At 50.5% G+C, this 27,505-nt stretch overlaps 1 protein-coding gene across 3 annotated transcripts; it reads right to left on the reverse strand.

The window, feature by feature from the left end:
- Window positions 1–2,422: 2,422 nt before the first annotated feature.
- On the reverse strand, window positions 2,423–27,505 carry Rufy4 (RUN and FYVE domain containing 4). 3 transcript variants are annotated; one of them, XM_045147643.1, is made up of 14 exons: window positions 27,386–27,451; window positions 26,731–27,091; window positions 25,678–25,781; window positions 25,452–25,558; window positions 21,201–21,326; window positions 20,807–20,913; window positions 20,398–20,541; window positions 19,701–19,770; window positions 17,642–17,959; window positions 17,316–17,432; window positions 16,485–16,591; window positions 9,421–9,567; window positions 3,842–3,952; window positions 2,423–3,185 (listed from the first exon to the last, which is right to left on the reverse strand). In XM_045147643.1, exons 3-14 carry the CDS (start codon window positions 25,721–25,723, stop codon window positions 3,083–3,085), a joined length of 1,503 nt encoding a protein of 500 aa, XP_045003578.1. In that variant the 5' UTR covers window positions 25,724–25,781; window positions 26,731–27,091; window positions 27,386–27,451; the 3' UTR covers window positions 2,423–3,082. The 3 variants fall into 3 exon arrangements, with proteins under 3 accessions (XP_045003578.1, XP_045003576.1, XP_045003577.1); XM_045147641.1 differs by having other exon boundaries at window positions 26,731–27,505; XM_045147642.1 differs by having other exon boundaries at window positions 25,678–25,973; window positions 26,731–27,505.

Genomic DNA, 27,505 nt, shown 5'->3' on the forward strand with positions numbered 1-27,505 from the left:
TGTGTGCATGTGTGGACGTGTGTGAGTGCGGATGCCACAGCACGTGTGGAGGTCAGAGGACAAGTTTCGGGTGTTGGTCTTCACGTTCCACCTCATTTGAGGCAGGATCTCCCACTGTTCCCCACTCCATTCATCAGGCTAGCTGACTCACAAGCTTCCAGGACATTCTCCTGTCTCTGCTCCCTATCCTGAGGTAGGCATGCTGAGTCTGCAGAAACCAGCCTCGGCTTTGGGCTTTTATGCAGGGTCTGGGTATCTGAAGTCAGGTCCTCTCACTTGTGTGGCCAGTGCTTTATCCGCTGAGCCTTCTCTCCAGCCCGGGGAATTATCTTATAGGTGAATATTTATGCTCTTGCCATGTACATGTTGCCTTTGGGAACTTGTGTGAGTGTTTCTGAAGCTTAAAGACAGTTTTGCTGGAGGACATTTATGCACATTAAAAATTTTATTTATCAGGCTGGAGAAGATGGCTTAGTGGCTAAGCTCTTGCCTGTGAAGCCTAAGGACCTGGTTCAAGGCTCAATTCCCCAGGACCCAGGTTAGCCAGAAGCACAAGGGGGCGCACATGTCTGGAGTTCATTTGCAGTGGCTGGAAGCCCTGGTGTGCCCATTCTCTCTCTCTCTCTCTGCCTTTCTCTTTGTGTCTGTCACTCTCAAATAAATAAATAAAAAATGAACAAAAAAAATAAAAAAAAATTTATCTATTTATGAGAGAGAGAGAGAGAATGGGCACTCCAGGGCCTTTAGCCACTGTAAATGAACTCCAGATGCATGCACCACCTTGTGCATCTGGCTTAGGTGAGTCCTGGGGAATTGAACCTGGGTCCTTTGGCTTTGCAGGCAAATACCTTAACCACTAAGCCATCTCTCCAGTCCCCTACATTTAAATTTTGATTACTAAATTGCCTTCCAAAAACACTGTGCCACTTAACTCTGCCATCATGAGTTTCTGAAAGGGCCTGACGTGCTCACTACAAACACTGTATATGATCTATTGTTTCCAATTTAGATAGGAGGAAATACCATCTCATTGCTTGTTTGTACTATTTGAAAATTTCTTTCTTTCTTTTTTTTTTTTTTTTTTAAAGCAGGGTCTCACTCTAGCCCAGGCTGATCTGGAACTCACTCTGTAGTCCCAGGCTGGTCTCAAACTCAAGGCTATCCTTTTACCTCAGCCTCCTGGGTGCTGGGATTAAAGGCGTGCGCCACACACACTGATGGCACTGGCTCAGGGCCTGTGTGCTCAGACAGGGCTTCAGCAAAGAGATGCTCAGGGCTGCATGAGTGTCTGCTGGGGGCATCTTCTATGAACCCCTGCGGGCGTGGCTGTGGTTGAGCATGGCCTTTTGCTCCAGCAGAGCGGATGGGGATAGTGACAATGCTTCCTTGGGGGTGCACAATGTGCAGGGCAAATAATTGCCTTGTCATAGAGAGGGGCCCACATTTCTTCCGAAACAGGTTCTCAGAAGCACTGCAACTCCATGAATGACGGGCAGTTTGCGTAAGCCTTCCTCGAGAGGGCAGGGGAAATGTTCTTGCCTCCCAATCTACTCATCTGTCTCTATCAACCACTGACTGAGTGCACATCCCACAGGGTCACACACAGCTGTCTCCTACTCCAGGAACTCACAGATGGGGCCCAATCAAGTTACCATGATGAATGGAATGGAAGAGCAGAATGCCGCCTGCGTGTGCCTCTTCTGCCCAAGCTCAGATGCCCTGGGGAGCAGCAGGGAGCCTCACATGCAACTGGGGGATGGGGGAGGGTACAACATACGACCTCCCTGCACATACAGGTGGCCCTCTATGGCCATGGGGTTTGTGTCTGTGGTTTCTGTCCCCACAGATTCAACCAGCTGCAGGCTGACGTGTAAGAATTGTGACTACACCTAACATGCTCAGTCTTCTTTGCTTGTCATTATTTCCTAAACAACAGCTATTTACGTAGCACTGACATTGTTTTAGGCATTTTCAATAAGCTGGAGAGAATGTAAAGTGTGGAGGAGGGCATGTGTGAGTTGTATGCAAATACCACACCATTTATGTAAGGGACTAGGGTGTTCTCAGAGTTTGGTAGGGACAGGGACTTCTGAAACCAGTCCCCTATAGATACCTAAGGGACTGTATGTAGGTTAGTAGTTTCTTTAAAGCTACATCCACTCTCGAAGCACCTCCATATGTCCCAGATATTTCATTCCTAAGTGTTTCCACCAAAGAAATACAGTGTGTGTGTGTGCACAAAGACTGGTATACTATGCTCAGAGGAACCTTGTTTCCAATAGGAGCCGGCTGGAAACCACTCAAATATGAAGTGATAGGTAAACACACAGACGCAGCCAGACAGTGGACGACTCCTCAGCAATAGAAAAGGACCACAGATATACGCAACAACCGGGAAAAATCTCCAAGCGATCACACCGACTGGAGGAAGGCAGCACGAAGGAACATGCTGTGTATTTTTATTCATATGCATTCTTGAAAATGCCAATGCTTCCTGGTGACAGGAAGAAGGGTCAGTGTTGCCTGGGTGTGGAGGCAGGAGCTGAGCATGGGCATTTACCAGAGGGCATGAGGAAGCTTTGACTCCAACGGATATGTACATGAACATGGCGCTGGCCGCACGGATGTGTATTCAAGTCAAAACCCACGCATTAGGTAACGTTTATCATATGTCACTGGCACCTCAATAAACCTGTTAAAAGTAAAACAAAATGGACCAAGCACAGGCCCCTGAAGCAGGTCAGCAGGCAGTCCCTGCAGAGCCCACACTATGCAGTTTCTCTTCTCCTTGGGGTGCGAGGTGGGCACTGCGGCTGGGTGAGGCGGGAGTGTGGAGGGGAACCAGCTCTTGTCACAGTCATGGGCTTGCCGAGCCCCAAGGGACTTGATAGAGAAGCCGCAGCCCATCCCCCTCACATTAGACTCAAGCTTCCAGATCCTGGGGCATGTTCCACTCAGCTCTGGGGCCCAAGCTCACTAGCTGCTAGAAGGTAGGAATGAACAGACTGCAGAGCTGGGAAGGACGAAGGCAGCGAGTGAACTGAATGGGGTGGTCTGTCCTTGGCTCATCTTGCTATCTTGGTCAGGTGACCTTGTCGTCTCCTCTCTGGGCACAGGGTGGGCAGCAGCATTCATTCTTCTTGTAGTCAGCCGAGCAGGCATGGCAAACCAGGCCTCCGCAGAGCCTGGGAAACAGACACAGGGAAGCCAGGTGGCCTCTGCAGCTGGCTGGGGGAGTACCCAGGGCCTGCTGGGGGGTCATGAGTGCCAGCATTCTGTGGCCATCTGCTGTTCCTCATCTTCCAGCCAGATGGCCCTTAGTTATCTCAGAAGTCTCCCCTTCCCTAAAGGGCGTCCTGAGAGCTGACCTGGACACAAGCTGTAGCTTCTCCTGCTTACTTATTTCCCCTGCCCTGTTGTCCTGACCCAGGAGAGCAGAGGCAGGTCAGAGAGCAGCTCCCTCTGGGCAGTGATGACCTTCCAGACAGGAGCTCAGCAGGAGATTCCTGAAGGTTACAAAACCCCCATCTGCCAGGACCCCTGCCTTCTAGGTCCCTCCCACTGTTCTGCTTCAAGAATGCTTAGTGGCAGTAGCCAGATGCGGTGACAAGTAGCCCTTTACAAACATCTGGTTCCCATGTCTGGCACAGTAGCACACATCCGTAGTGCCAGTACTCAGAAGGCTGGGGCTGGAGGATCACAAGTTTGAGGTCAGCCCAGGGTCCAGAGTGAGACTGCCTCAAAGAACCAGTCAGTTCAAACTAAGCAAGCAAAGTCCCCCGTTCCTCCTTCTCTGGGGCGGGCAGGGGGCTGCGGCTGGGGTCCCTTCCTTCCTCCTTACCTGCATGGGTACCTCCGCGACAGCCTCCCAAAGATCTTGCTGCAGCCCACGCAGTGTCCAGGGACCAAGGCGGACAGCTGCTGGAGCCTCTGCCACTGGTTGTCCTTCTCGCTGAAGAACCGGGCAGAAGAGGAGACACCCACCCACCCTCAGAGAGAAGGGGATGTGGAGGGGGACAGACAGAGGGACAGAGCCCGGAAAAAGGAAACCGTAAAGGCCAAGCCGAAAGGAAGCGACAGGGAGAGCATTGGAAGGAGGCACAGAGATACGCATGCAGAGATGAAGGGAGACGGGAACGGGTATACACAGGGCAGAAAGGGACGCAGAATTGGAGAGGAAGCAGGGAGGGCAGGGAGCCCTTCCGAAGGAGAGACGGGGAGTTGGAGAGTTGGTGAGGAAAAAAGATTGAGATGCACCGAGCAGGAGACACAGAAAAGTGGAGAGGGAGATGAAATCAAGGAGGAAGAGAGGTGGAGCCCCAGAGCACAGCGATGCAGAGGGAGAGACAAATTAGAGACAGAGAAGGGCAGAGAAAGAGGTGTAAGGCAGAGAAAGAAAAATGAGGGGAGACACTTGTGAGAGACTAAGCAACCTTTGGGGGAAACTGGACAGTGGTCCCCCAAGCTCCCCTGACTCAGCAGAATCTGACCAAGTCCGGTCACCTCCCCAAGGTGCACTCCCCGGTCACAGAAGCCTGGGGTTCTAGCTGTAGATGTATATGACACATAGGGCCCGTTATCTCTGTTTTGTCGCTTGAAACAAACTCCCTTGTGTGCATTTGTTTCTGTGCTTGCAGATCTGTTCTCTCTGTTTTTTTTTTCTTTTCTTGTTTTTTTTTTTTTTAACTTTTTATTTATTTATTTGAGAGCGACAGACACAGAGAGAAAGACAGATAGAGGGAGAGAGAGAGAATGGGCGCGCCAGGGCCTCCAGCCTCTGCAAACGAACTCCAGACGCGTGCGCCCCCTTGTGCATCTGGCTAACGTGGGACCTGGGGAACCGAGCCTCGAACCGGGGTCCTTAGGCTTCACAGGCAAGCGCTTAACCGCTAAGCCATCTCTCCAGCCCTTTTCTTGTTTTTTTCAAGGTAGGGTCTCGCCCTAGCCCAGACTGTCCTGGAATTCACTATGTACTCTCAGGGTGGCCTGGAACTCAAAGTGATCCTTCGACCTCTGTGTCCCAGTGCTGGGATTAAAGGCTTGATCCACCACCCCCGCCTGCCTGGCTCTGGCTCTGTCCTTCCTCACTGTCTTTTAAAAGGAACTTTAGGAATGTGGGTTGCTTACAGTTTTTGTTGAAGTGATACAGACACATGATATAACAAGGAAACAGAACAGAACAGAACAGGGTTCACATCAAAAGACAAATAGGCTCCCTCTGCACTCCTTCCTGTTTTCAGCAATAGACCATTTCTTAAGTTTTAATTCTTGCTTCTCCTTGGTGTTGTTTCCATATTCAAGTAACAGGCTGATATCCTTCCTTCGAGAAAGAACATTTTCTACGGAGTGCTTTCCCACAGTAGCAGACTTTTCTGATTTATTACTATCCTTCCCAATTTCTCCTTCCTCCCAGCGTGGTTAGATCCCTAATTTTGGTTCCTCTGTTGGTTATCGTTGTTATTTGACAGAATATACTCATATATTTATTTTTCAAGGTAGGATTTCACTCCAGCCCAGGCTGACATGGAATTCACTATGTAGTCTCAGGCTAGCCTTTAACTCTCAGTGATCCTCCTACCTCTGCCTCCCGAGTGTTGGGAATTAATGGCATGTGCCACCATTCCTGGCGATTTTTCATTTTATTAACTGTGGGCAATACCTTCTCCCAGTCTGTAATGTGATGTTGCCAGAGTCTCTTTCCTTCAGCTCTTTTCCCCCCTTCTCCTAACTTGTCATTTGTTCCTAAAGCATTCACTATGGGAGCCACTAGCTATATTTTTAATTTAATCTAAATCAAGTAAAATTGCCCCAGCTCAATATTTCAAGTTTACAACCTCTAATTGTGATTGGTAGCTTTCCTGTTGTTCAGCACAAACTTGTGCATTTTCACTTCATGGAACATTCTCTCCCCCTGCCCCCCCTTCCCCCCCCCCCCCCCCCCCGCCGAGGTAGGGTCTCGCTCTCTAGCCCAGGCTGACCTGGAATTCACTGTGGGATCTCAGGGTGGCCTTGAACTCCCACCAATCCTCTGCCTCCCCAGTGCTGCGATTAAAGGTGTGCGCCACCACGCCTGGCTCATGGAACATTCTATGTGAGTCTTTTCTATATTTAGTATTGTAAGGTGGTAATGTTCACTGTTTCTGTAATTCAGATTGTCTCCAGAATGATTCCAAGCATTGACAACAAGACGCTGAGAGTGTAGCTCAGTGGGAGAGAGCTCTCCGAGCCAGCATGAGCGACTGTTCTTAACTGCCAGGACAGCGGAGGACAGACAGAATGAATACAAGTGGAGCGCGTCTGTGTTATTAGATACACAACACAGACATGTTGCTTCCCATAAAGCTATGGTGTGTTTTAAAGCAGTGTCCGTCCTGAAAGGATTTTGTTTTTCCAGGAGCTTCTTTTTTCTTTTCTCTTTTCTTTTCTTTTCTTTCTCTTACTCCCTTCCCTTCCCTTCCTCCATCTTCCCTTTCCTTTCTATCTCTTCCCCTTCCCTCCCCTTCCCTTTTTTTTTTATAAATATTTATTTATTTGAGAGCGACAGACACAGAGAAAGACAGATGGAGGGAGAGAGAGAGAATGGGCGCGCCAGGGCTTCCAGCCTCTGCAAACGAACTCCAGATGCGTGCGCCCCCTTGTGCATCTGGCTAACGTGGGACCTGGGGAACCGAGCCTCGAACCGGGGTCCTTAGGCTTCACAGGCAAGCGCTTAACCGCTAAGCCATCTCTCCAGCCCCTCCCCTTCCCTTTTTATCTCTTCCCTCCCCTTCCCTTCTATTTCTTTTTTTCTTTTTTCTTTTGAGGCAGGGATTCACACTGTAGCTCAGGTTGGCCTGGAACTCATGACAATCCTCTTGCCTTGGCCTCCCAAGTGCTAGGATTACAGGCATAAACCACCATGCCCACCTTTTAGGCTGGGGCGGGGAGGGGTGGATTGTAAATGCCTTTCATGATTCATTGTATAATTTACCTTTAACACATTATTTTCCTTCTTTCTTCATGTGTGTGTATGTTTGGGTGTGGAGGCATACGTGCATGTGGAGAGCAAGGATAACCTAGAGGGTCATCCTTAGAAAGGCTGGCTCCTTTGGGATAATCTCTAATTAGGCTGGAGCTCACCAACTAGACTAGGCTGGAGACCCAGCAGTGCTGCTTCTAAAGCATTGATTCTGGGAGCCACTAGCCATGCTTTTAACTCAATGTAAATTAAGACAGGGGTCCTCCAGTCTTCGCCTCCCAGCACTGGAGTGTGCCCCTGTGCCCAGCATGTTTATGTCTCCATGCAGGTGAGGCCAACAGCTTCACTGCGCTGTCCCCTCAGCCCATCATTATTATCCATTATCATTATTTTGCTTTTTGGTGAGAGCAAAGACAATGTAAAGAATCAGCCTAGCCGGGTGTGGTAGCGCACGCCTTTAATCCCAGCTCTCGGGAGGCAGAGGTAGGAGGATCACTGTGAATTCGAGGCCACCCTGAGCACCCTGAAACTACATAGAGAATTCCAGGTCAGTCTGAGCTAAAGTGAGACCTTACCTTGAAAAACCAAAAAAAAAAAAAAAAGAACCAGAGTAGGGCTGGGGATGAAGTTCAGTTGGTTGTATGTGTGGTGTCATGTGTGCATGCCTATTCATGTATGTGTGGGCATAGGCTCACGTGTGTGTGCAGATGCATGTGCCTGTGTGTGCCCATGCTTGTGAAGGCCAGAGCTTGATGCTTGGTGTCTTTTTTAATCATGCTGTCTCATCTATTGAGACAGGGCTTCTCATCACCTCAGAGCGCATCGATTTGGCCACACTACCAGCCGGTCAGCTTGCCCTAGTGATCCACCTTCTCTGCCTCCTGAGGGCTGGGATTACAGGTATGCCCCATCATGCGTGAGTTATGTAGGTGTCAGGAATCCAAATTCAGGCCCTCACACTTGCACTAGCCCCCTCATTATTAACTTTTTTTAAAAAAATTATTATTTATTTATTTAACAGAAAGGTGGGGGGCTCCAGGGCCTCCAGCCACTGCAAATGAACTCCAGATGTGTTCGCCCTCTTGTGTATCTGGCTAACGTGGGTCCTGGGGAGTAGAACCTGGGTCCTCTGGCTTTGCAGGCAAACGCCTTAACTGCTAAGCCATCCCTCCAGCCCATTATTAACTTTTGAGACAGGGTCTCAGACTGACCTCAAACATGGTCCTCCTGCCTCCGTCTCCCATGTACTGGGACTTCAGGCCTGCACCACCATGCCTGGCCTCCTTCAGGTTCTTCAACATATCACGTATTCTCCCCATGCTTCTGCCCATGTGCCATCTGGGGACTCCCTTTCCTTTCCTCCTAGCTAGGACTATTGTTTCCAGAATCCCACATCTCCTTTCTTGGCTTACTTCCTTTTTATGTTATTTTTTTATTTTCTGGAGCACATCCTTAACTAACTTCTTAAGAAAGGATGTGTGGGAGGTGAATTTTCTGAGACCTGTCTGATTCACCTTGACCTTCTTCACTTAGTTCATGGTTAATCTGGACACTGAATTCTAGGACAAAAGTCAGGTTTTTTTTTTTCCTGACAAGTCAGAACAAAAGTCAGAATTTAAAAACCATTACAGACTCTTGACATATGTTGACCTGTGCTTCTTTTATTGTTACTTATATTTTCCTCTAGATAATTTGAAAATCCACCATGTGGCTGAGGATGACTTTGAACTTCTGATCTTCCTGGCAATGCCTCCTGAATGCTGGGATTACAGATATGCGCCACCATGCCTGATTTATGCAGGACTGGGGATCAAACCCAGGGCTTCGTGCATAATAGACAAGCACTTTGCCAACTGAACTATATCCTCAGCCCTACGGTGATTCATTATGTCTATAGTTCTCTGATGTCTGCCACCTCTCTGTGAATTTTCCCTACTTCCTGAGAGTCAGACTGTCTCATCTCTGTCTTCTAATAATTTTTAGTGATTTTTAACAAATCTGCCTCTGCCTCTCTAGTGTTGGAATTGCAGGTATGAGCCACCATGTGTGGCTAGCAAACACACACACATACTTTTTTTGTTGTTGTTGTTTTTGTTTTGTTTTTGAGGTAAGGTCTCATTGTAGCCCAGATTGACCTGAAACTCACTGTGTAGTCCCAGGCTGGACTTGAATTCACAGTGATCCTCCTACCTCTGCCTCCTGAGTGCTTAAAGGCATGTGCCACCATGCCCAGTGGCCCTGTAATTTATATGCTGTTTGACCTTAGTGACCAACTCAGCCCCTATAACCCTCAGTTCCCTCAACTATACACTGGGTATGACAGCAAGGAAATGAGTTCACATGTGTGAAAAGTCTAGAACCCTGGAAGTTGCTAGCAGAGTAGATTCTTCATGTCCAGCCTCCACCTCCCTTGCCAGTCCCGTTTTGTACCGCAGGTCCTCCCCTCCCACCTCCGTCTTTACCGAATCAGTTCCAGCACCCTCCTCTTCATGGCCTGGACCAGGTCCCGCTGCCCTGCAAGCTCCCCTTCGTACGTGGCATCTCTCCTCTCCGCCTCCTGTCGCTCCTGCTCCAGCTCCGCCTGCAGCCGGGCTTTCTGTCTCTGACACCTGGGCAGGCACAAGACGACGTTCAGTTCTGAAAGGGCCAGCTCAGGACTGGAGACGGGGAGGCCCTGGAGCAACTGGTGGTGCCCCGAAGCTGAAGTCTACACATTTGTGCAATATCTACACACCACCACCACATCCACTCCCCACACACCATACACACCACATCCTGCATCTACCACAAACACCCACCGCTTCATAACACAAATACAAACGCAACACACAGAAGTATACACACTACTCACCAAACACCATCGTGTATGGTCTCAAATCTCAGCAATCAGTTAAGAGAAATAAAAACAAGGGGGCATGACAGGAAAGATGGCTCAGCAGCTAAGGCATGTGCCTGCAAAGCCTAATGACCTGGGTTCAATTCTCCAGTACCCATGAAAAGCCGGGCACATAAAAGTAGCACATGCATCTGGCGTTCGTTTGCAGCAGCTGGAGGCCTTGGCATGCCCATTCTCTCTCTCTCTCTCTGTCTCTCTGCTTGTAAATAAATAAATAAAATATTTTTTACAAAAGAAAAGGGACTAGAGAGATGGCTTAGCAGTTAAGGTCCTTGCCAGCAAAGTGAAAGGACCCAGGTTCTATTCCCTAGTACCCACGGAAAACCAGATGCACAAGGTTACACATGTTTCTGAAGTTTGTTTGCAGTAGCTAGAGACCCTGACATGCCCATTCTCTCTCCTAAATAAATAAATTAAATATTTAAAAGACGGAAGAAAACAAGGGCCCAATCTTGAGTATTCCTGTAGAGGGCGCTAGTCCACATTTCCATTTCTTCCCTCCCTTCATCTCTTGCATCATTCAGCATTCCCATTTCACTCTAGTTAGTTAGTTATGGATTTCCTGGTAGTATGTGCACGTGTGCATGTGTGGTGTACACATAGCTATGGATTTTCTGGTAGTAATGTGTGTGTGTGTGTGTGTGTGTGTGTGTGTGTGTGTGTGTAGTGTACGCATGTGTGTATGCAGATGCTACCCCCGCACTCCGCAGGCCAGAGGAAAACATCAAATGTCTTCCATTGCTCTTCCACCTTATCTCCCCAAGTCAGAGTCTCTCACTGAACCCCGTTTTTTAGTTAGACTGGTTGACCAGGAAGCCCCAGTGATCCTCTTGTCCAGCCCCCCACCCTCCCCCAGCGCTGGGATGGCAGGCATATGCGGCCATGTCCAGCTTAGTTACACCGGCGCTGGGGATCGAACTCATGTTTGGGCAGAAGCACTGTTGTTACCCATGGAGCCATCTCTCCAGCTCAACATTTCCATCTCAAAACAGAATGTTCTGGAAAGGTATGCTCATAATCACGGCCTCTCTCTCAAAGGAGGTGGGTGTGTGGGGATCGAGGCCAGGCACACTGTGGCCAGCTGGAAACAATAAGAGGTGCAGCGGGAGCAGTAGAGGGTTTGGGGTGGTTATTGTGCCTTCATGTATCTTAAAAGTCATCCTATATTCTTTTCCAATTGTAAAAGTAACGGCAAAAATAAGGCTTTTCTAAACTGTTTTCTCAGTTTGGTGCTTGGAGCCTCCTCAGGTCTATTCTTGCTTGTTCATTTTGTCACTAGTGGTTTTCTAGAAGGTTCCAAGAACTTTACTCAATTGAAAATAAAATGGTCCCAGCTTCTTATTCCATGGCTCAGATGAGAGTGTGTCCCTGTGGTGGGTGGATGCTGGCAAGGGTCTCCTGCTCTGAGGGGGTGTGTGTGTGTGTGCGTGCGCGCGCTTGCACATACGCCCTTGACTTTGAACATATTTGAGGAGCAGATGACTGCCAAGAGGTTTGACTGTTTGAAATATTAATTTTTTGTTGAGGCAGAATCTCAGTATAGCCCAGGCTGACCTGGAACTTACTTTGAACCCTGGCTGGCTTCAAACTCATGATGAACCTCCTACTTCAGTCTCATAAATTACAGGCATGAGACACTATGCCAAGCTTGAACTATTAATTTTAAAAACACCTCCATTTACTAGTCTACAAGGTGGAAAGTTGGGTGGTTTGTGGAATTAAACCAATAATGGATAGCCACTGAAATTCTGAAAGGCCAGTCAGCCTTGTGAAAGGCGTGCATGAGGCCATCTCTGGACTTTTAATTTTTTTGTTTATTTATTTGAGAGCAGCAGACAGAGAGAGAAGGAGGGAGATAGAGAGAGTAAGAGAGAAGGGCGCACCAGGGCCTCCAGTCACTGCAAACAAACTCCAGACGTGTGTGCCCCCTTGTGCATGTGGCTAATGTGGGTCCTGGGGAATCAAGCCTTGAATTGAGGCTTCCCAGGCAAGCACTTAACCGCTAAGCCATCTCTCCAGCCCCCGTGTCTGAATATCCTAGACTTCAGCCTCTTCATTTCTTAGCTGATGACTAAATTTTCCTCAGTTATTTTACTTGCATAATGACTCTAGGTTCCTGTGTGTGTGTGTGCGTGTCTGTGTGGTGTGTGCATGTATGTATGTGCATGGAGTCCAGAGGTCAATGTCAGGTGTCTTCCTCGCTCTCCACCTTATTTTGTTGTCCTAACAAAGCTCAGTTGGAGCAGAAACCTGATAGATTTGATCATCTGTTTCTGCAGACTAGGGACCTGTGGCCCACAGCAGAGGAAGCCATTGTCCCAGGGGCCTAGAGCCAGAAACGGTGCAGCAGCAGAAACTCCATTTCTCAGCCTCAATCTGTTTACTCCCTCTGGGACCTGCGCCTGTGGGGTCTCCCTCTCTGTCACTGGATGTGCTCATGAGGGCTTCGGTTCCATCCACCATCAGTCTATATTTTCAAGTCTCTCCAAGAAACATCCTTGCCAAAACCTGAGCACCTGTAGCTAGAGAGTAACCTCAGGCCCCTCTGTCCTCTGCTCTAGCCACACTGGCCTCCTGTCCCCCAGAGCATGTCTCTTTAGCCTTTTTGTCACCATCCTGTCTGCCTGTAGGACTCTTCCCAAACATTGCTAGGTCCATCGCTGGGATTATGCTCCAATGTCACCCCAACCCTGAATGATAATCCAGCTTCCTCCTCTCTCCTGGCATTGTTTTCCCACAGCCACTCTTATTGCCAGACACTGTTCCAGCTCTTTCCCGTTGGTCTCCCCATGTCTTTTAGGGGAGACCTCCAGAGTTTCATTCGCTGTGACACACCCATCTGCTCACAGCCATGGAGACACAGCAAACACAGTTGACGGGTAGAACTGGCCGTGTGGTACTTTGGCCAATCGTGGCTCACTGTCCTAACTTGGTTATCCATAGTCCCTTGGCCCAGCGATGGGCTCCGTGCTGGGCTCTCTGAACCTGAGGACCCAGTAGCACTTGCTCTTCAAGCTCAAGGTGAGCTGCTTCCATCTGCAGTCTGACAAGGCTCTCCAGCAACTCCCAGGGCGTCTTCTTTCTAGAACACCACACCCAGCTTCTTACTCAGCAGCGGCACTGGGACACCTGACGTGGGTCACAGACCTTACAAGCTTGCACAGTAGTAGACTTCCCCATCGCTGCCGATGATGAACCCAACTTTCCAGATGGTGTTTGAAAACACTCAGTCACTCTTGACTTCTCTTTTCCTCTCAGACCCCACATCTAGTCCCTCAGGGAAGCCCTGTTTCAGAGTCCACCCAGAAAGCAGCAGCTGCTCTCCGTCCTCTTCCTCACCCTGTCCTGCTGGACAACAGCTTTGCCAGCCTGCCTGTGGCCAGCCTTGCTCTATGGGCCTTTGAAACTGTGGATCCCTGTAGCTGGAGATGGAACGTAGACTGGGGTGGACTGCTGATGGGCATGGGGATTCTTTTGGGGGTGACAAGAAGGTCCTAAACTTAATTTTGGCGGTGGTTGTACAGCTCTATAAATATACTGAAAATCGCTGAATTAGCAAGTTTAAAAGGCAAGTAAATATGTATTTTTTTAAAAAATGTATATTTTATTTATTAGAGAGAGAGAATGGGCATACCAGGGCCTCCAGCCACTGCAAAGGAGCTCTAGATGCATGCGCCCCCTTGTGCATCTGGCTCACGTGGGTCCTGGGGAATCAAACTGGGATCCTTTGGCTTTGCAGGCAAACGCCTTAACAGCTAAGCCATCTCTCTGGCCCTATATTTGGTTTATTGAGGTAAGGCTTCACTTTAGTCCAGGCTGACCTGGAATTCACTATGTAGTCTCAGGGTGGCCTCAAACTCAAAATGATCCTCCTACCTCTGCCTCCCTGAGTGCTGGGATTAAAGGCGTGTGCCACTACCCTTGGCTCATATTTTTTTTTTTGCTCATATTTTTGATATGTAAAAACAAAAAACCAGGAGCTGGAGAGGTGACTTAGTGATTAAGGCACTTGTATGCAAAGCCTCAGGTTTGATTTCCCAGGACCCACATAAGCCAGATGCACAACAGGGCACATGCATCTGTTGTTTGTTTGCAGAGGCTAGAGGCCCTGTGCCATTCCCCTTCTTTCTCTCTTTCTCTCACCTGTCTCTTTCTCACTCTCAAAATAAAGTAAATAAATAAATCAAATATATTTAAAAACAAAAAAATAAACAAAACCAGTCATGGATGTGGTTAGCTTAGCCCCCAATTTGGGTCTCTAATGGGCTATATCTCCTCCTTTCTCCTCGTGGGCAAGAGCTTTCTATACTTTCTTCCTTTTTCTTCTTTTAATTTAATAAAGTCTCTCTATAACCTTAAAAGTCAATCAAATTATGTCCCTCCTCTGTTTGGAGTTCACAGTGGCTCCTATCTTACTCTGAGTCAAAGCCAAAGTCATTTTAATGACCTTGCAGGCTCTCCCTAAGCTGGCTCTCATTGTCTAGACTTTTTCCTACCTACACTTTCTCCTTCACCTCTTTTCCTACATACACTTTCAGCTGGGCGTGGTGGTGCACACCTTTAATCCCAGCACTCAGAGGCAGAGGTAGGAGGATCACTGTGAGTTCAAGGCCAGCCCGAGACTACACAGTGAATTCCAGGTCAGAGGCTTAGTGGTTGGGGCGCTTGCCTGCAAAGCTTAAGGGCCCATGTTCGACTACAGATCCCACATTAGCCAGACATACAAAGGTGAGGCAAGTACACGGTTGCACATGCCCACTGGGTGGCACCAGTGTCTGGAGTTTGATTGCAGTGGCTGAGGCCCTAGCGTGTCAATTCTCTATCTCTCCTCTCTCTCTCTCTCTCTCTCTCTCTCAGAAAAAGATAGAAAAATAAGTAAGACTCAGATTTGCAGAAAAATGGATGGACCTGGAAAGGATTATACTAAGTGAGGTAACCCAGGCCCAGAAAGCCAAGCGCCACATGTTCTCCCTCATATGTGGATCCTAGCTACAAATGACTGGGCTTCTGTGTGAGAATGAAAATACTTAGTAGCAGAGGCCAGTAAGTTAAAAAGGAGATATAAAGGGAAGAGAAAGGAAGGGAGGAGGGTACTTAATAGGTTGATATTATATATATGTAAGTACAATGATTGAGATGGGGAGGTAATATGATGGAGAATGGAATTTCAAAGGGGAAAGTGTGGGAGGGAGGGAGGGAATTAACATGGGATTTTTTTTATAATCATGGAAAATGCTAATAGAAATTAAACAAAAAGAAAAGAAAAAGAAAACAAATGAAAAAGAAGAGAAAAATACAGTTAACATTAGTAATTAAGGTTGAAATAAAAGAACCTATCATTGCCAAAAAAAAAAAAAGAAAAATAAATAAGACTCAGGAGAATCTCTGTTTGGTGGTAACATAAAAAATAGATTATGAAATAAAAGCTGATATGAGACACTGAGGGAGAGGGTTGTGACAGACAGTGCCTTCTGGGTCATGAGGTCAAGGTGATGGAGGGAAGATGGAGCTGCTGGCTGGAGAGAGGCGCTGAAGGGGAGAGACACACAGAGGGCAATACAGTCATCCCTTTGCTAGTGGAGCCTCTGGATTCAACCAACCATGGGGTGGTTCCATGCAGACAGCACACCATCTCATACAAAGGGCTCTGCTATCTATGGATTTCCATATTTGTTGGGAGCCCTGCAACCAACCTCCTGTAGATATGCAGGGACAACTGTGCCCAGAAACTGGCTGAAGGAGCTGGGCCGGGGGGTGCAAGTCTATACTCTCTGCACTGGAAAGCCTCCAAATGTTCTTCATTTCCTCCCTTCCCAACCCTAACTAGGTCAGGAAGACAGAGTAAATCTACCATGATGGTTAATATTGTCAATTTGATCTAGAATCACCCAGGAGACAAACCTCTGGACATGTCTGTGACGGAGTTTCTAGATTAGGTTATTTGAAGTGGGACAATCCACCCTAAATGTGGGTAGTGCTCTTCCATGGGCAGAAGTCCTGAACTGTATTAGAAGGAGAAGGCAAATGACTGGGCGTGGTGGTGCATAGCTTTAATCCCAGCACTGGGGAGGCAGAGGTGGAAGGATCACTGTGAGTTTGAGGCCTTCCTGAGACTACATAGCGAATTCCAGGTCAGCCTGGGGTACAGTGAGATCCTACCTTGAAAAAAAAAAATTTTTTTTTTTTTTTTTTAAAGGAGAAAGCAAGTTGAGCACCAGCATCCATCTCTCTGCTTCTTGACCGCCATGCTTTCCCCACCATGACGGACTGCACCCTCAAACCGTGAGCCACAAGACACCCTTTCTTCCTTAAGTTGCGTTTGTCTGGTAATTTATCCCAGCAACGAGCAAAGTAACTAATAAACTGGGATAGGAACCAAGCAGATTGGAAAGATAGAGGAGCACCAAGAAGAGGCATCACGAGGCAGAGGTCAGCATGGGAGGGTGACAGGGACAGGCAGCGTGGACTTTCCTGGGGTCTTGGCAGGGGGCTGTGGAGAGAGGTGAGGTGGGAGCCTTGTGGAATAAGGAATACTGCTGTCTTGGCCTCAGCATCCCAGACTTGGGCTCGAGCCAGGCCCGGGTGCTCAGGAGACCCGCAGCCCAGGCTTGCTGGTGTTTCCAGGGTTACCTGCTGAGCTGCTCCCGGAGAGCCCGCAGCTCCTCTTCTTGTACCCGTAGCAGCTGCTCCCGGCCCTGGGCCTGCTCTCTGGCTTGCTGGAGCTGGTTTCGGAGGCCCTGGGAACCACAGGGGGAAGGGAGAGCTAAGGAGGAGGGCCGAGACCCCAGCCCTGGGTGACGTGCCCCACACCCCTATGAGGCCCTAGCCAGGTCTTTGGGTAGAACGCAGGGCTGGGGACAGTGCTGGGAAGCTGGCTGAGCCTGGGGTCACTATTCCTGCCTTCCTTGAAGGATGGAAGTTGCCAAGTTCTTGCACGACTCTGGCTAGGACGGAGGCTGAGGGAAGGCTTGGTGACCACCTTGAGGGGCATCGGAGACAGAAGCAGTGGAGCTGACACTGGGGAGGAAGATGGAATTGGGAATAAATGACTATGTGGAAGATCTGCTGGCAGGGGTCTCTAGCTCAGGGGCACAGCCGAGCTGAGCAGGAGATATCGGTAAGTACAGTGAGCTTAATGGAAGGTAACAGGAGGTGGGAACCGGGAGCTGAAGATTGTGCGATTTTTCACGGGGCATTCCCAATAACCTTAGGACAGTCAAAATTGATCTCTGGAGCAGGGCGTGGTGGCGCACGCCTTTCATCCCAGCACTCGGGAGGCGGAGGTAGGAGAATTGCCGTGAGTTCGAGGCCACCCTGATATTACATAGTGAATTCCAGGTTAGCCTGGGCCACAGTGAGACCCTACCTCAAAAAACAAACAAACAATTGATCTCTGGGCTGGAATGGCACTTGAGCTACCAGTGGGGACCCTCTGGTTTGAGAAGGGACGTCAAATGTTACCTTGACCACCTCCTGCAAGGCCACCTCTGCTGGATCCTCCTGTGTGGTCTCACTGGTTACTTGTGTTGGCTCTTGTGGCTTCTCTGTGGTGGTGGCACCTTCCTTTGTTTCCAGGCCCTGCAGGACCCACGACACCCCCAGAATGCTAAGCCCTTCCTGTCCCTGCCTGCTCTCTGATGTTGCTTTCTCTGTCTTTCCTTGTGTGCTAGAGGCCAGCAACCCCTGGTCATGACCTCAATCCGTATCCCTTTGTGCACCCCGTCTGCTCTTCACTGACCTCCTGTCCCTGACAGGAGCCCTTCGCCTTCAGCCATAATCCCAGTTACCTCCTTCTGAGCATCCTTGGCCTTCCCTCTCCATGGCTGGATCCTGACTACTGAGTTTTCCCAGAATCTCTCAGTCTTTGGGGTCTCATCCTCCTGGTTTATGTGAAGCTCCTTCCCCTCCAGTTCCCAGGTCTTCTGAGGGCAACTGAAATCTTCTCCCTTCTTTTCCAGAAAGGCAGGAAGATGCATGGGTTGTGGGGAGCTGGGAAGGCCAGGCAGCAGGTCTTCTCTGAGTGCATCTTGCAAACAGCTGGCTCCGCTGCTGTGGAGCCCTTCCGGCCGCTCTCTGAGAGGAGTCCGTCCCAGGGCTGCTGACCCCTGTGGAGAATCTCAGTTCTGTCATCTCAGCCTTAGGTCACTGACCTGATGCATGGGGAGAGGACGCAGCCCCGGGCTGCTAGCTTCTTATCATATTCCCAGGCCCCCCACTGGACAAAAGCGCAGTAGAGGTAATTTTAAGGCCTCACTGATCCACCATTTTGAGCTGAGAGTGGACAGCAGGTGTCTCTGTAACCTTTCCTCCCTACTTTCAGCCTGCAGCATTGATCGTCTTCCCCTTAAGTTCCTCACACTCTGTCCTTTTAGCCTTCCCCTTGAACTTGACCTTGTGTTTCAGCTTTCTTGTCTTTAAGATGAGAATAATAATGTCTGGTATGTAAAACTGTGATGAAATGTCAAGTAGATTAACACCCAGCAGGGTGTCTTCTCTCAAGAAGACTTCTGGGGGCTGGAGAGATGGCTCAGCACTTAAGGCGCTTGCCTACAAAACCTAAAGACCCAGGTTCGATTCCCCAGTACCCACATAAGCCTGATGCACATGGTGCTGCACGCATCTGGAGTCTATTTGCAGCAGGCCAGAGGTCCTGGCACACCCGTTATCTCTCTAATAAATAAATAAATAAATAAATAAATAATTAAAATAAAAAAGGCTTCTGGACTGGGGCTATAGCTAAGTGGTAGAGCACTTGCTTAGTATGTGTGAGGTTTTGGGTTCAATCCCCAGCAGAGCAGGAAAAAAAAGTCTTCTGGGGGCCTCCTATGTGTCTTGTTTTGTTTTGTTTTGTTTTGTTTTGTTTTGTTTTGTTTTGTTTTTCGAGGTAGGGTCTCACTCTAGCCCAGGCTGACCTGGAATTCACTATGTAGTCTCAGGGTGGCCTTGAACTCACAGCGATCCTCCTACCTCTGCCTCCCGAGTGCTGGGATTAAAGGCGTGCGCCACCACACCCGGTCTTTGCTTACATTGGTATATTAATGTTATCCCGTGGGAATGGGAGAATTTGGTTCCAGGACCTTAAGTAAATGTCTAAAGAGATGAGCTCACGTCCATTGTATAAAATGGTGTAGGATTTGCATCTAACCTATGCACAACCTCTCATATGCTTTAAATTATCGCGAGATGAATTATAATCCCTTATGCAGTGCAAATGCTATGTAAATAGTCATGGTGCTGCCTTGTTTAGGGAACCGAGAGAAGACTCCACACATGTTCAGTACCAATGCAATCATTTTTCTAAATATTTTGTATCTGTGGTTGGTTGTGTCCACAGATGCAGAACCCACAGATACGGAAGGCTGACTGCACATTTAACATAGATTGCAATGTATTCCTTTAGGCTCTTCCTCCTGGACAGACTTCTTCAGCTGGGAGACTGAGCCCTAACATCATCTGACCAGTACCTACCATGACTAGTGAGGCATGGAATTGGGCTGCAACAGGACCATCTGTGTCTTTAGTCAGTCCCAAACTGAACTAGACCAGCTGCCTAGTGTATTGTCCTCAGCAGAGATCAATCAGTCCCTAGTCATTTCCTGTAAGTTTCCAGTCTTAGCCCCCTTCCCCCCCCCCCCGAGACCACAGCAGCCCCTGGTCTGAGGGCCCCGGTGGCTCCTGCAGGTGGGGCAAGCGCTCCATCGGTCTATGCACCCTCTTCTCACTCCGGGTTCAAGAAATCGCGAGATCTACACACCAGCTTCCCTCCCCTTGGGCCTAGTAACTGCTCAACTTGAGGGTCTGTAATGGACAAGCACGAAACAACTCAGAGTGAGGGGGCAGAGGCACCTCCTTTGGGGAACCTTTGATCTTCCGTTGTCTTCTTCCCTGGGTCTGGCTGGCATTGCAGCAGCGAGACCTGAAAGTGAGACACAGGGCTCTTAGGGCCTTCCCTCTAGCAGCGGGCTTGATCTTGTGATGTGTGTGGGGGGAATCCCAATTCTTCAATGACCCATTCATTCAACCACACTTTCTGCTTCCCAGCGGCCCATCTGTATATTTCCCACTCTCCATCCATGCCACGCTCCCTCTATCCATCTATTCCATCCCAACAGCCTACCGCCATCTTCCTCACCCTTCATCCCACCAGCCAGCCAGTATTTTTTTTTTTTTTGAGGCAAGCCCAAGAGACTGGCCTTTTTTTAATGAGAGAGAGAGAGAGAGAGAGAGATTTGGCATGCCAGGGCCTCCAGGCACTGTAATTGAACTCCAGACACAAGCGCCATCTTGTGAGCATGGGCCACTTTGCATGCTTGCGTCACCTTGTGCATTTGGCTTATACGGGACCCAGAGAGTCAAACGTGGGTCCTTAGGCTTCACGGGCAAGCAGCCTTAACTGCTAAGCCACCTCTCCAGCCCTCAGTCAGTCTTTAGTACTGACCTCAGCATCGTGGACTAGCATGAGAGGATACTGGGGAAAGAGGCAGAGTTACAGAGCAAGAAAGAAGAGAGCAATGGCCGGGCCAGGGGCTGAAAGCCAGCTTACTCTGAGAACATGGGCCAAGCTCCATCCAGGTCTGGCTGCTGCAGGTCCAGGTCAAAGGTCACCCCATTGAGGGCATACAGACCGTCCAAAATGTCTTCCCGGAGCTCAGGACACAGCAGAGGGCTCCGGGGCCCATACCATTCCCTGCGTTAACAGGAGCGAACACACTGGACGTTGCCCCCGCCCCACACATCTCCGAGAGTCAGCACGTGCATGCCACAGGAGACTGTCCTCAGGCGGGGCGGGGCTTTGGGGGACAGAGGCCCAAACACAGCACTCTGTAGGACTCCTGGGCCCTTTCTCCCTTCTGACACTCAGTCCCTCATCCCTGATGGTCATCTGGGGTGAAAGAGGGAAGTGAGCTCAGGTGTCTCCATGGGATGATGGCTCCGTGGCCCGGCAGTCCCACCTGGTGAGCTCTGGGCTCAGGAGACAGAGCTGCAGCGACTCAGCCAGCTGTCCACGGGCGAGGCAGAGGCGGATGAAAGCGCGGCCTTTACCCAGAGGGGTCTTCAGCTGCAGGGTGCACAGGGGCCAAAGAGAGGATGGGATCAGGATGGGAGTGGGGCCAGGTCAGCTAGAGCGCACTGGGGACACAAGGGAAGCAGAAAGCCAGGGCCAAGGCTGGGAGTGGCAAGCCAGGCAGTAAGGGCAGGTTCAGTGAGTTCTGAAGACCAGGGAGTGAGGAAGGTACCTAGGGAAGTGGCCTCATGTTCCCTTCTCTGACCATTCTTGTCAAGTGCCTGGTGCCAGGGCTTTGTCAGGCTTCCAAGGTCCCCCTTCCCATCACCTGGCCCGCATACCTTGTCCTGTGAGCGGATCAAGTGGACCTTCTCTGTGTCTCCCCGCTGCTGCTGCAGAGCAGCAGAGAGGAAGTCCCAGTAATCTCTCCGAGCTCCCAGGAAACTTCTGTGGGCTTTCTGGTCAAACTGAGAGGCCAATGAGAGAAAAGAATGCATGGTGATAGCTCCTGCTGGACCCATTTTGCCTCCTGGAATGCTAGAAAAGCACACAGGAGAGGAAAGGGCTCCTGTGGACAGGTCTAGCTTTAGATATGACTGTCCTTACTGGCCGTGACCAGCAGCAAGATGCTTGATCTCTCTGAGCCTGAGGTTACATTCCTTCATTCACAGACACCTCCTGAGTATCTGTTATAGGCAGGTCTTGCTCTAAGGCCTAGGGACACAGCAATGAACTAATCAATGAGCTTGGATCTTGGTAGAGGACAATGAACCTGTTAAATTAATGGCCCAGTCAATAAAGTGCTTGCTGCACACCAGCATGACAGCCTCAGATCGGATCTCCAGAACCCATGTAAAAATGTTAGATGTAGTGGTGTGTGCCTATAATCTCAGTACTTGGGAGGTGGAGACAAGCAGACCCAGGGCAAACTGGCTAGCTTGACTAGCTGACTTGGTAAACTCCAAGTTCAGTACAAGACGCTGCTCCTAAGAATAACGTAGAGTAGCTGGGCATGGAGGCACACGCCTCTGATCCCAGCACTCAGGGGGCAGAGGAAGGGGATCGCTGTGCGTTTGAGGCAAGCCTGGGACAACAGAGTGAGTTCCAGGTCAGCCTGGGTTAGAGTGAGACCCTACCTTGAATAACATAAAGAATCAGGTGGAAAGCATTGAGCAAGACCCCCTGGTGTGGCCCTCTGGTCTGCACTTGTGCGTGCTCACGTGCACCCTTGTACCCCATGGGTATACACATTCAAAAACATGAATTAAAAAAAGCAAGTGTGTTGTATAAATATGCTCCTGGTGTGTGAGTGTGTGTGTGTGTGTGTGTGTGTGTGTGTGTGTGTGTGGTGTGCATTGAAAATTTAGCCTGAGGTGGCCAGTGAAAGCCTCCAGACCTGAAGGACTTGAGAAGCCATGCCATGAAAACTTCTAGAGAACAGCATTCCAGGCAGAGGGAACAGCAAGTGTAAAGGCCCTGAGGCAGCGGCATTCCTAGTGTGCTCTGAACTGTGACAAGAGGTGAAGTTAGGGGAAGGAGGATGACTACGCTTGTGGGAAGGTCACTAAGCACCTCAAGGGGTTAAATGGGGAGAGAATAAAACAGTGCAAATAACAGGGAGTGCTCAAAAAATCAACCAAGCTAGTCCTTACTTTTTTTTTCCCCCTTAGTCTCACTCTAGCCCAGGCTGACCTGGAATTCACTATGGAGTCTCAGGGTGGCCTGAACTCACTACGATCCTCCTACCTCCGCCTCCCAAGTGAGTGCTGGGATTAAAGGCGTGTGCCACCATGCCCGGCTCAACTAAGCTAGTGATGGTGAAAATATGGGCTCTAACCAGAAGGCCAGTCTTAGTGATGCAAGATTTGGGGGTTTAGGAGGGTTCCCCCAGATTTATGAACCCCAATCTTGAGTCCTGTTCTATTTTTTTTTTTGAATTTACTTATTTATTTGCAATGAGAGAGAGAGAGGAGAGAGAGAAAGAGAGAGAGAGAGAGGGAGGGAGGGAGGGAGGGAGGGAGAATGGGCTCGCCAGGGACTCCAGCCTCTGCAAATGAACTCCAGATGCATGTGCTCCTTGTGCATCTGGCTTAGGTGGGTCCTGGGGAATTGAATCTGGGTCCTTTGGCTTCACCTGAACAGCTAAGTCATTTCTCCAGCCTCTTGTTCTATTTTTTATAAATTTTTAAAATTTATTTTTATTTATTTATTTGAGAGAGACAGACAGAGAGAGAAAGAGGCAGATAGAGAGAGAGAATGGGCGTGCCAGGGCCTCCAGCCACTGCAAACGAACTCCAGACGCGTGCGCCCCCTTGTGCATCTGGCTAACATGGGTCCTGGGGAATCGAGCCTGGAACTGGGGTCCTCAGGCTTCACAGGCAAGTGCTTAACCACTAAGCCATTTTTCCAGCCCTCCTGTTCTATTTTTAACAAAGAATTGATAAAAACAGACTCAAGAAGGATATATTATGAATTATTGAGTTTACTTAGGGAGAAGTCACAAATTGTGGCATTTATTTAGGGGGGGATTAGGACTGGGAAGAAGGCTGGGGGAGGAGAGTCATAACCCATGTGAGGCAGGAGACACACACCCATGTGGAAGACACAGTTCGTGAGGCTCACTTAAAAGAAATGGAAGCCTTTAGGAAAACACTGTGTGTGGGAGTGGACCCACACGCACATGGGAGATGAGACCTATGTACAGAGATTTAGAAGAAACACGCACCTGCAGGGAAGGCTCAGCATGATCTTGCACTTCCCCATGGAAGAACGTTAACAGAGTAAATGGTAGTGGCTTAAGGGGAAATGTCAAAGTAGAGACCAAGAAGTTCAGAAGAGAAATGGGTAGTAAAAGGAGTTATACCCATGGCTGCCCCGAGTTTAGAGAAGGTACGCAGGTGACAGGGCCAGAGTTTAGAGGAGATTTTCATGTGATACATCTAGAGTGTAAGAAAAGTACACTCGTGGTAGATTCAGAGACCAGAGGAAAGTCATACATGTCATTAAAGTGAGAGCTTACCCCAAAGCATGAAACAGAGACAAACACAAAATTACCCAGACCAAGAAACGGTGCTCTGTTCTCCCCCACCCCAGGCAGGGTGGCGGGGGGAGGGTAGGGGCCAGACTCATGTGTATCCCTGTGACCAGAATGAGTCGAGGCAGAGCGAGGGGATGAAGAAAGAGAAAAAGAAGGTGGAAACAGACTTTATAGTTGATTGAAAATGTATTCTGGGCTGGAGAGATGGCTTAGAGGTTAAGGTGTTTGCCTGCAAAGCCAAAGGACCTTGGTTCAATTCCCGGGGACAGATGCATTAGGGGGCACAAGCGTCTGGAGTTTATTTGCAATGGTCGGAGGCCCTAGCATTCCCATTCTCTCTGTCTGTCTGTCTGCCTCTCTCTCTCCCAAATAAATAAAAACTAAACAAAATATTTTAAAAAGAGTTTTTTTTTTTAAAAAAATGTATTTTCAGCTGGGCATGGTGGTTCACACCTCTAATCCCAGCATTTGGGAGGCCCAGGTAGGACTGTTGTGAGTTTGAGGCCTCACTGAGATTACATAGTGATTTCATGTTAGCCTGGGCTAGAGTGAGACCCCACCTCGGAAAAGAAAAGAAAATGTATTCTTTCAGATTCAGGTATGTCAAGGGGAAGACCCAATTGGTTTGTAGACTTAAAGGGCAGGCTCCAGGTCCAGGCCGCCCATCTAGGTATCAAGCTAGACTGTGGGCAGCAGATGTCACCACAGCTCTTCTAGATGAGTCTCCATCAGACTCATCTATTCCATTCCTGGCAAGGTGGGGTAGCATTGGTTCCCTCGTTGGAAGCTAGCTTTCTCCTGCGTCTCTTACACTAGCACACCCCATGGCTCTAAGATTGATTCCCCGCCCCTGGCCTCCCCTCATCCAGTTTTGGATCTCCCCATTCCCAGCCTATAATGACAGTCTTCAGGAGAGAGGTTAGCTGTCAGGAGGGACTTGCTGATGGCCGGAGCAGCAGACAGTGTGGAGTAGCCAGGGGCAGAGTCTGAATCTGGAAAAGCCCTCCCGAGAAACCAGACCTGGGAGAGAAGCGGGGAGGGCAGGGATGAGGCAGGCAGAGGGGCGGGGAGGGCAGGGATGAGGGCAGGCAGAGGGGCGGGGAGGGCAGGGATGAGGCAGGCAGAGGGGCGGGGAGGGCAGGGATGAGGCAGGCAGAGGGGCGGGGAGGGCAGGGATGAGGGCAGGCAGAGGGGCGGGGAGGGCAGGGATGAGGCAGGCAGAGGGGCGGGGAGGGCAGGGATGAGGCAGGCAGAGGGGCGGGGAGGGCAGGGATGAGGCAGGCAGAGGGGCGGGGAGGGCAGGGATGAGGCAGGCAGAGGGGCGGGGAGGGCAGGGATGAGGGCAGGCAGAGGGGCGGGGAGGGCAGGGATGAGGCAGGCAGAGGGGCGGGGAGGGCAGGGATGAGGGCAGGCAGAGGGGCGGGGAGGGCAGGGATGAGGGCAGGCAGAGGGGCGGGGAGGGCAGGGATGAGGCAGGCAGAGGGGCGGGGAGGGCAGGGATGAGGCAGGCAGAGGGGCGGGGAGGGCAGGGATGAGGGCAGGCAGAGGGGCCCACCTGTAGCAGCAACTCCAGGCAGCCGCAGAGTCTGTGCAGCTCAGCGCTGGCGTCCGTCACTGGCCCTCGCCCATCCCCATACCCCTGAAGGATGGCAGAGATGGAGGCTGTGTGGAGGAGTGCAGTCAGCAGACATCTGGACGTCAGGCCTTGGAGGGAGACCTTCCCCAGAGCCCCCACTTCTCCCACAAACTCAGTCCCAGAAAATTTCATCAAGTACACTCACCTTTCAGGTCGTTGGTGACCTTGAGGGCCGCCCTATCTTCTGCCATGGAGACTTGAAAGTGATTTCTTGTGGCCCTCGGGCTGAGCAGCCTGCACTCCTTATAGCTAGGTACAATTAGAGCAAGAGAGCGAGTGGGGACATACCTAGGGCCATCCAGTGATGGGATGAAAAACCAGCCCTTTCTCGAAGGTCAAGATGTAAAGATGTTATCAGATAGCCCCTGGTTCCAGGCACTGTACTCCTTTCTTGACATCTTCGTCTCATTCAGTCTCAACAACGGCCCCATGCAAGGTGAACTGGGCATAGGCAGGGGTAAATCTTACATCTAGAGTCACAAAGTGACAAGCGAAGCCAGAATTGGAATTCTGGTCTGCTCACTTGATGTGAGCAGCCTTATGAATGCCTGTGGACCCCGGCCTTGGGGACAGCCTCAGCAGAAAGTCATCGCCCCGAGAGCCATAGTCATCCTTTCCAGGGCCCCAGACCAGTGGAAAGTGTGCATGTGTCCAGCAGAGGAAGCAGTAGAGTGAGTGTGCGGAGCTGGGACTGTGTCTGATGTTAGGTGTGGGGAGCAGGGTGCTAGGTTTTAAGCCCACTGACTTCTCCTTTGGGACTCTCTCAGCCTGCTCTCCCTGCAACAGGGTCCAGAGAGGGGAGGCTGCAGCCCTTGGGGGCTGGTGAGCCCGATTCCAAAGTCTTGGAGTCAAAGGCAGGCCCCGGGGTGAAAGCCAAGTCCTGCGGCCTCCCAGGCAGCGGCAGGAATGTGCAGGTGGGGTGGGTGGCAGCCCTGTGGATGTGGGTCACAGGGGACGATGGGAGGAGGGAGGGAAGCAAGCAGGATGGAGGAGGAGCGCAAGGAGCCAGAAAGCTCAGGTCCCATCTTGGCCTGGCTACTCACTGCCTGCCCTCTAGCAACTCAATCCTTCTTGAGCCTCAGTTTCCCCATCTGCAGAACCATCCGTAGTTGGACGGAGGCTCTCTGAAGCCCCCTTCTCAGGCTTCCTGTACCCTTGGTCCCTAGTACTCCAAGCCCAGGTCTCTCTTTGCGCTTACCTGCGAAGGCCTGGCTGGTTGGGGCTTGGAGAGTGGGGGCTGCACAGCCTAACTGTGTCCCCAGAGACCACTCTGTGCCTTTCTGGGACTCAGGCCCAGCTGGGGGGCGGGGCGAACCCTGGCCAGAGACTGAATCTAGGACACTGGCACAGTGTCCTTCAGGGTGACCTTAGAGTCAGCGTTGTTTGGTGGTCAAACACAACTCCTGCCTGGTTTGATCTCCATTACTGTCCCTTCTCCAGTTTGGCACCGGCTCTTGTCTTTCTGCCTTGTTGACGCCAGATGGCAGAAAGAGGCCGGGACGCAGGCCGGCCTGTTCCTCCAGGGTGTTGTCCCCTCTGGCACTTGGCTGGAGGTGACACTGGTGGGCAGGGAGGACAAAGTCCCACTAAGTACCTCCCCCTGCCCACCCTAGCCTGCTGCAGGGGCCCTGTGGGTTCGGTGGTGCCCTTCTCCCAGTCCTGGTACCCACTCCCGCGCGGACCGAAGCGAAGCCGGGAGGGGGTGCGGGGGGGGGGGCAAACAGCCAGGTGTGCCGCCGGGGTGGCGTGGCGTGGTCCTCCCGCGCTGGCCTTAGTCGGCTTCCTCTTTCTTTTTTCCAGGCTATGCCGGCCTGGGGTCTAGAACCGGGGACGAGGAACCGAGGAACGGGTACCGGGTAGAACTGCTTTTAAGTGTCCCAGGAAACACCTGCAAACAAGGGCGCACAAGCGATGCCCACGCGTGCTCCGCTCCCCGCCGTCTCCGGCCCCCACGTCCCGTCTCCGGTGTCCGT

The sequence above is a fragment of the Jaculus jaculus genome, chromosome 4, assembly GCF_020740685.1.
Source record: "Jaculus jaculus isolate mJacJac1 chromosome 4, mJacJac1.mat.Y.cur, whole genome shotgun sequence".
In the NCBI taxonomy this organism is placed as follows: domain Eukaryota; kingdom Metazoa; phylum Chordata; class Mammalia; order Rodentia; family Dipodidae; genus Jaculus; species Jaculus jaculus.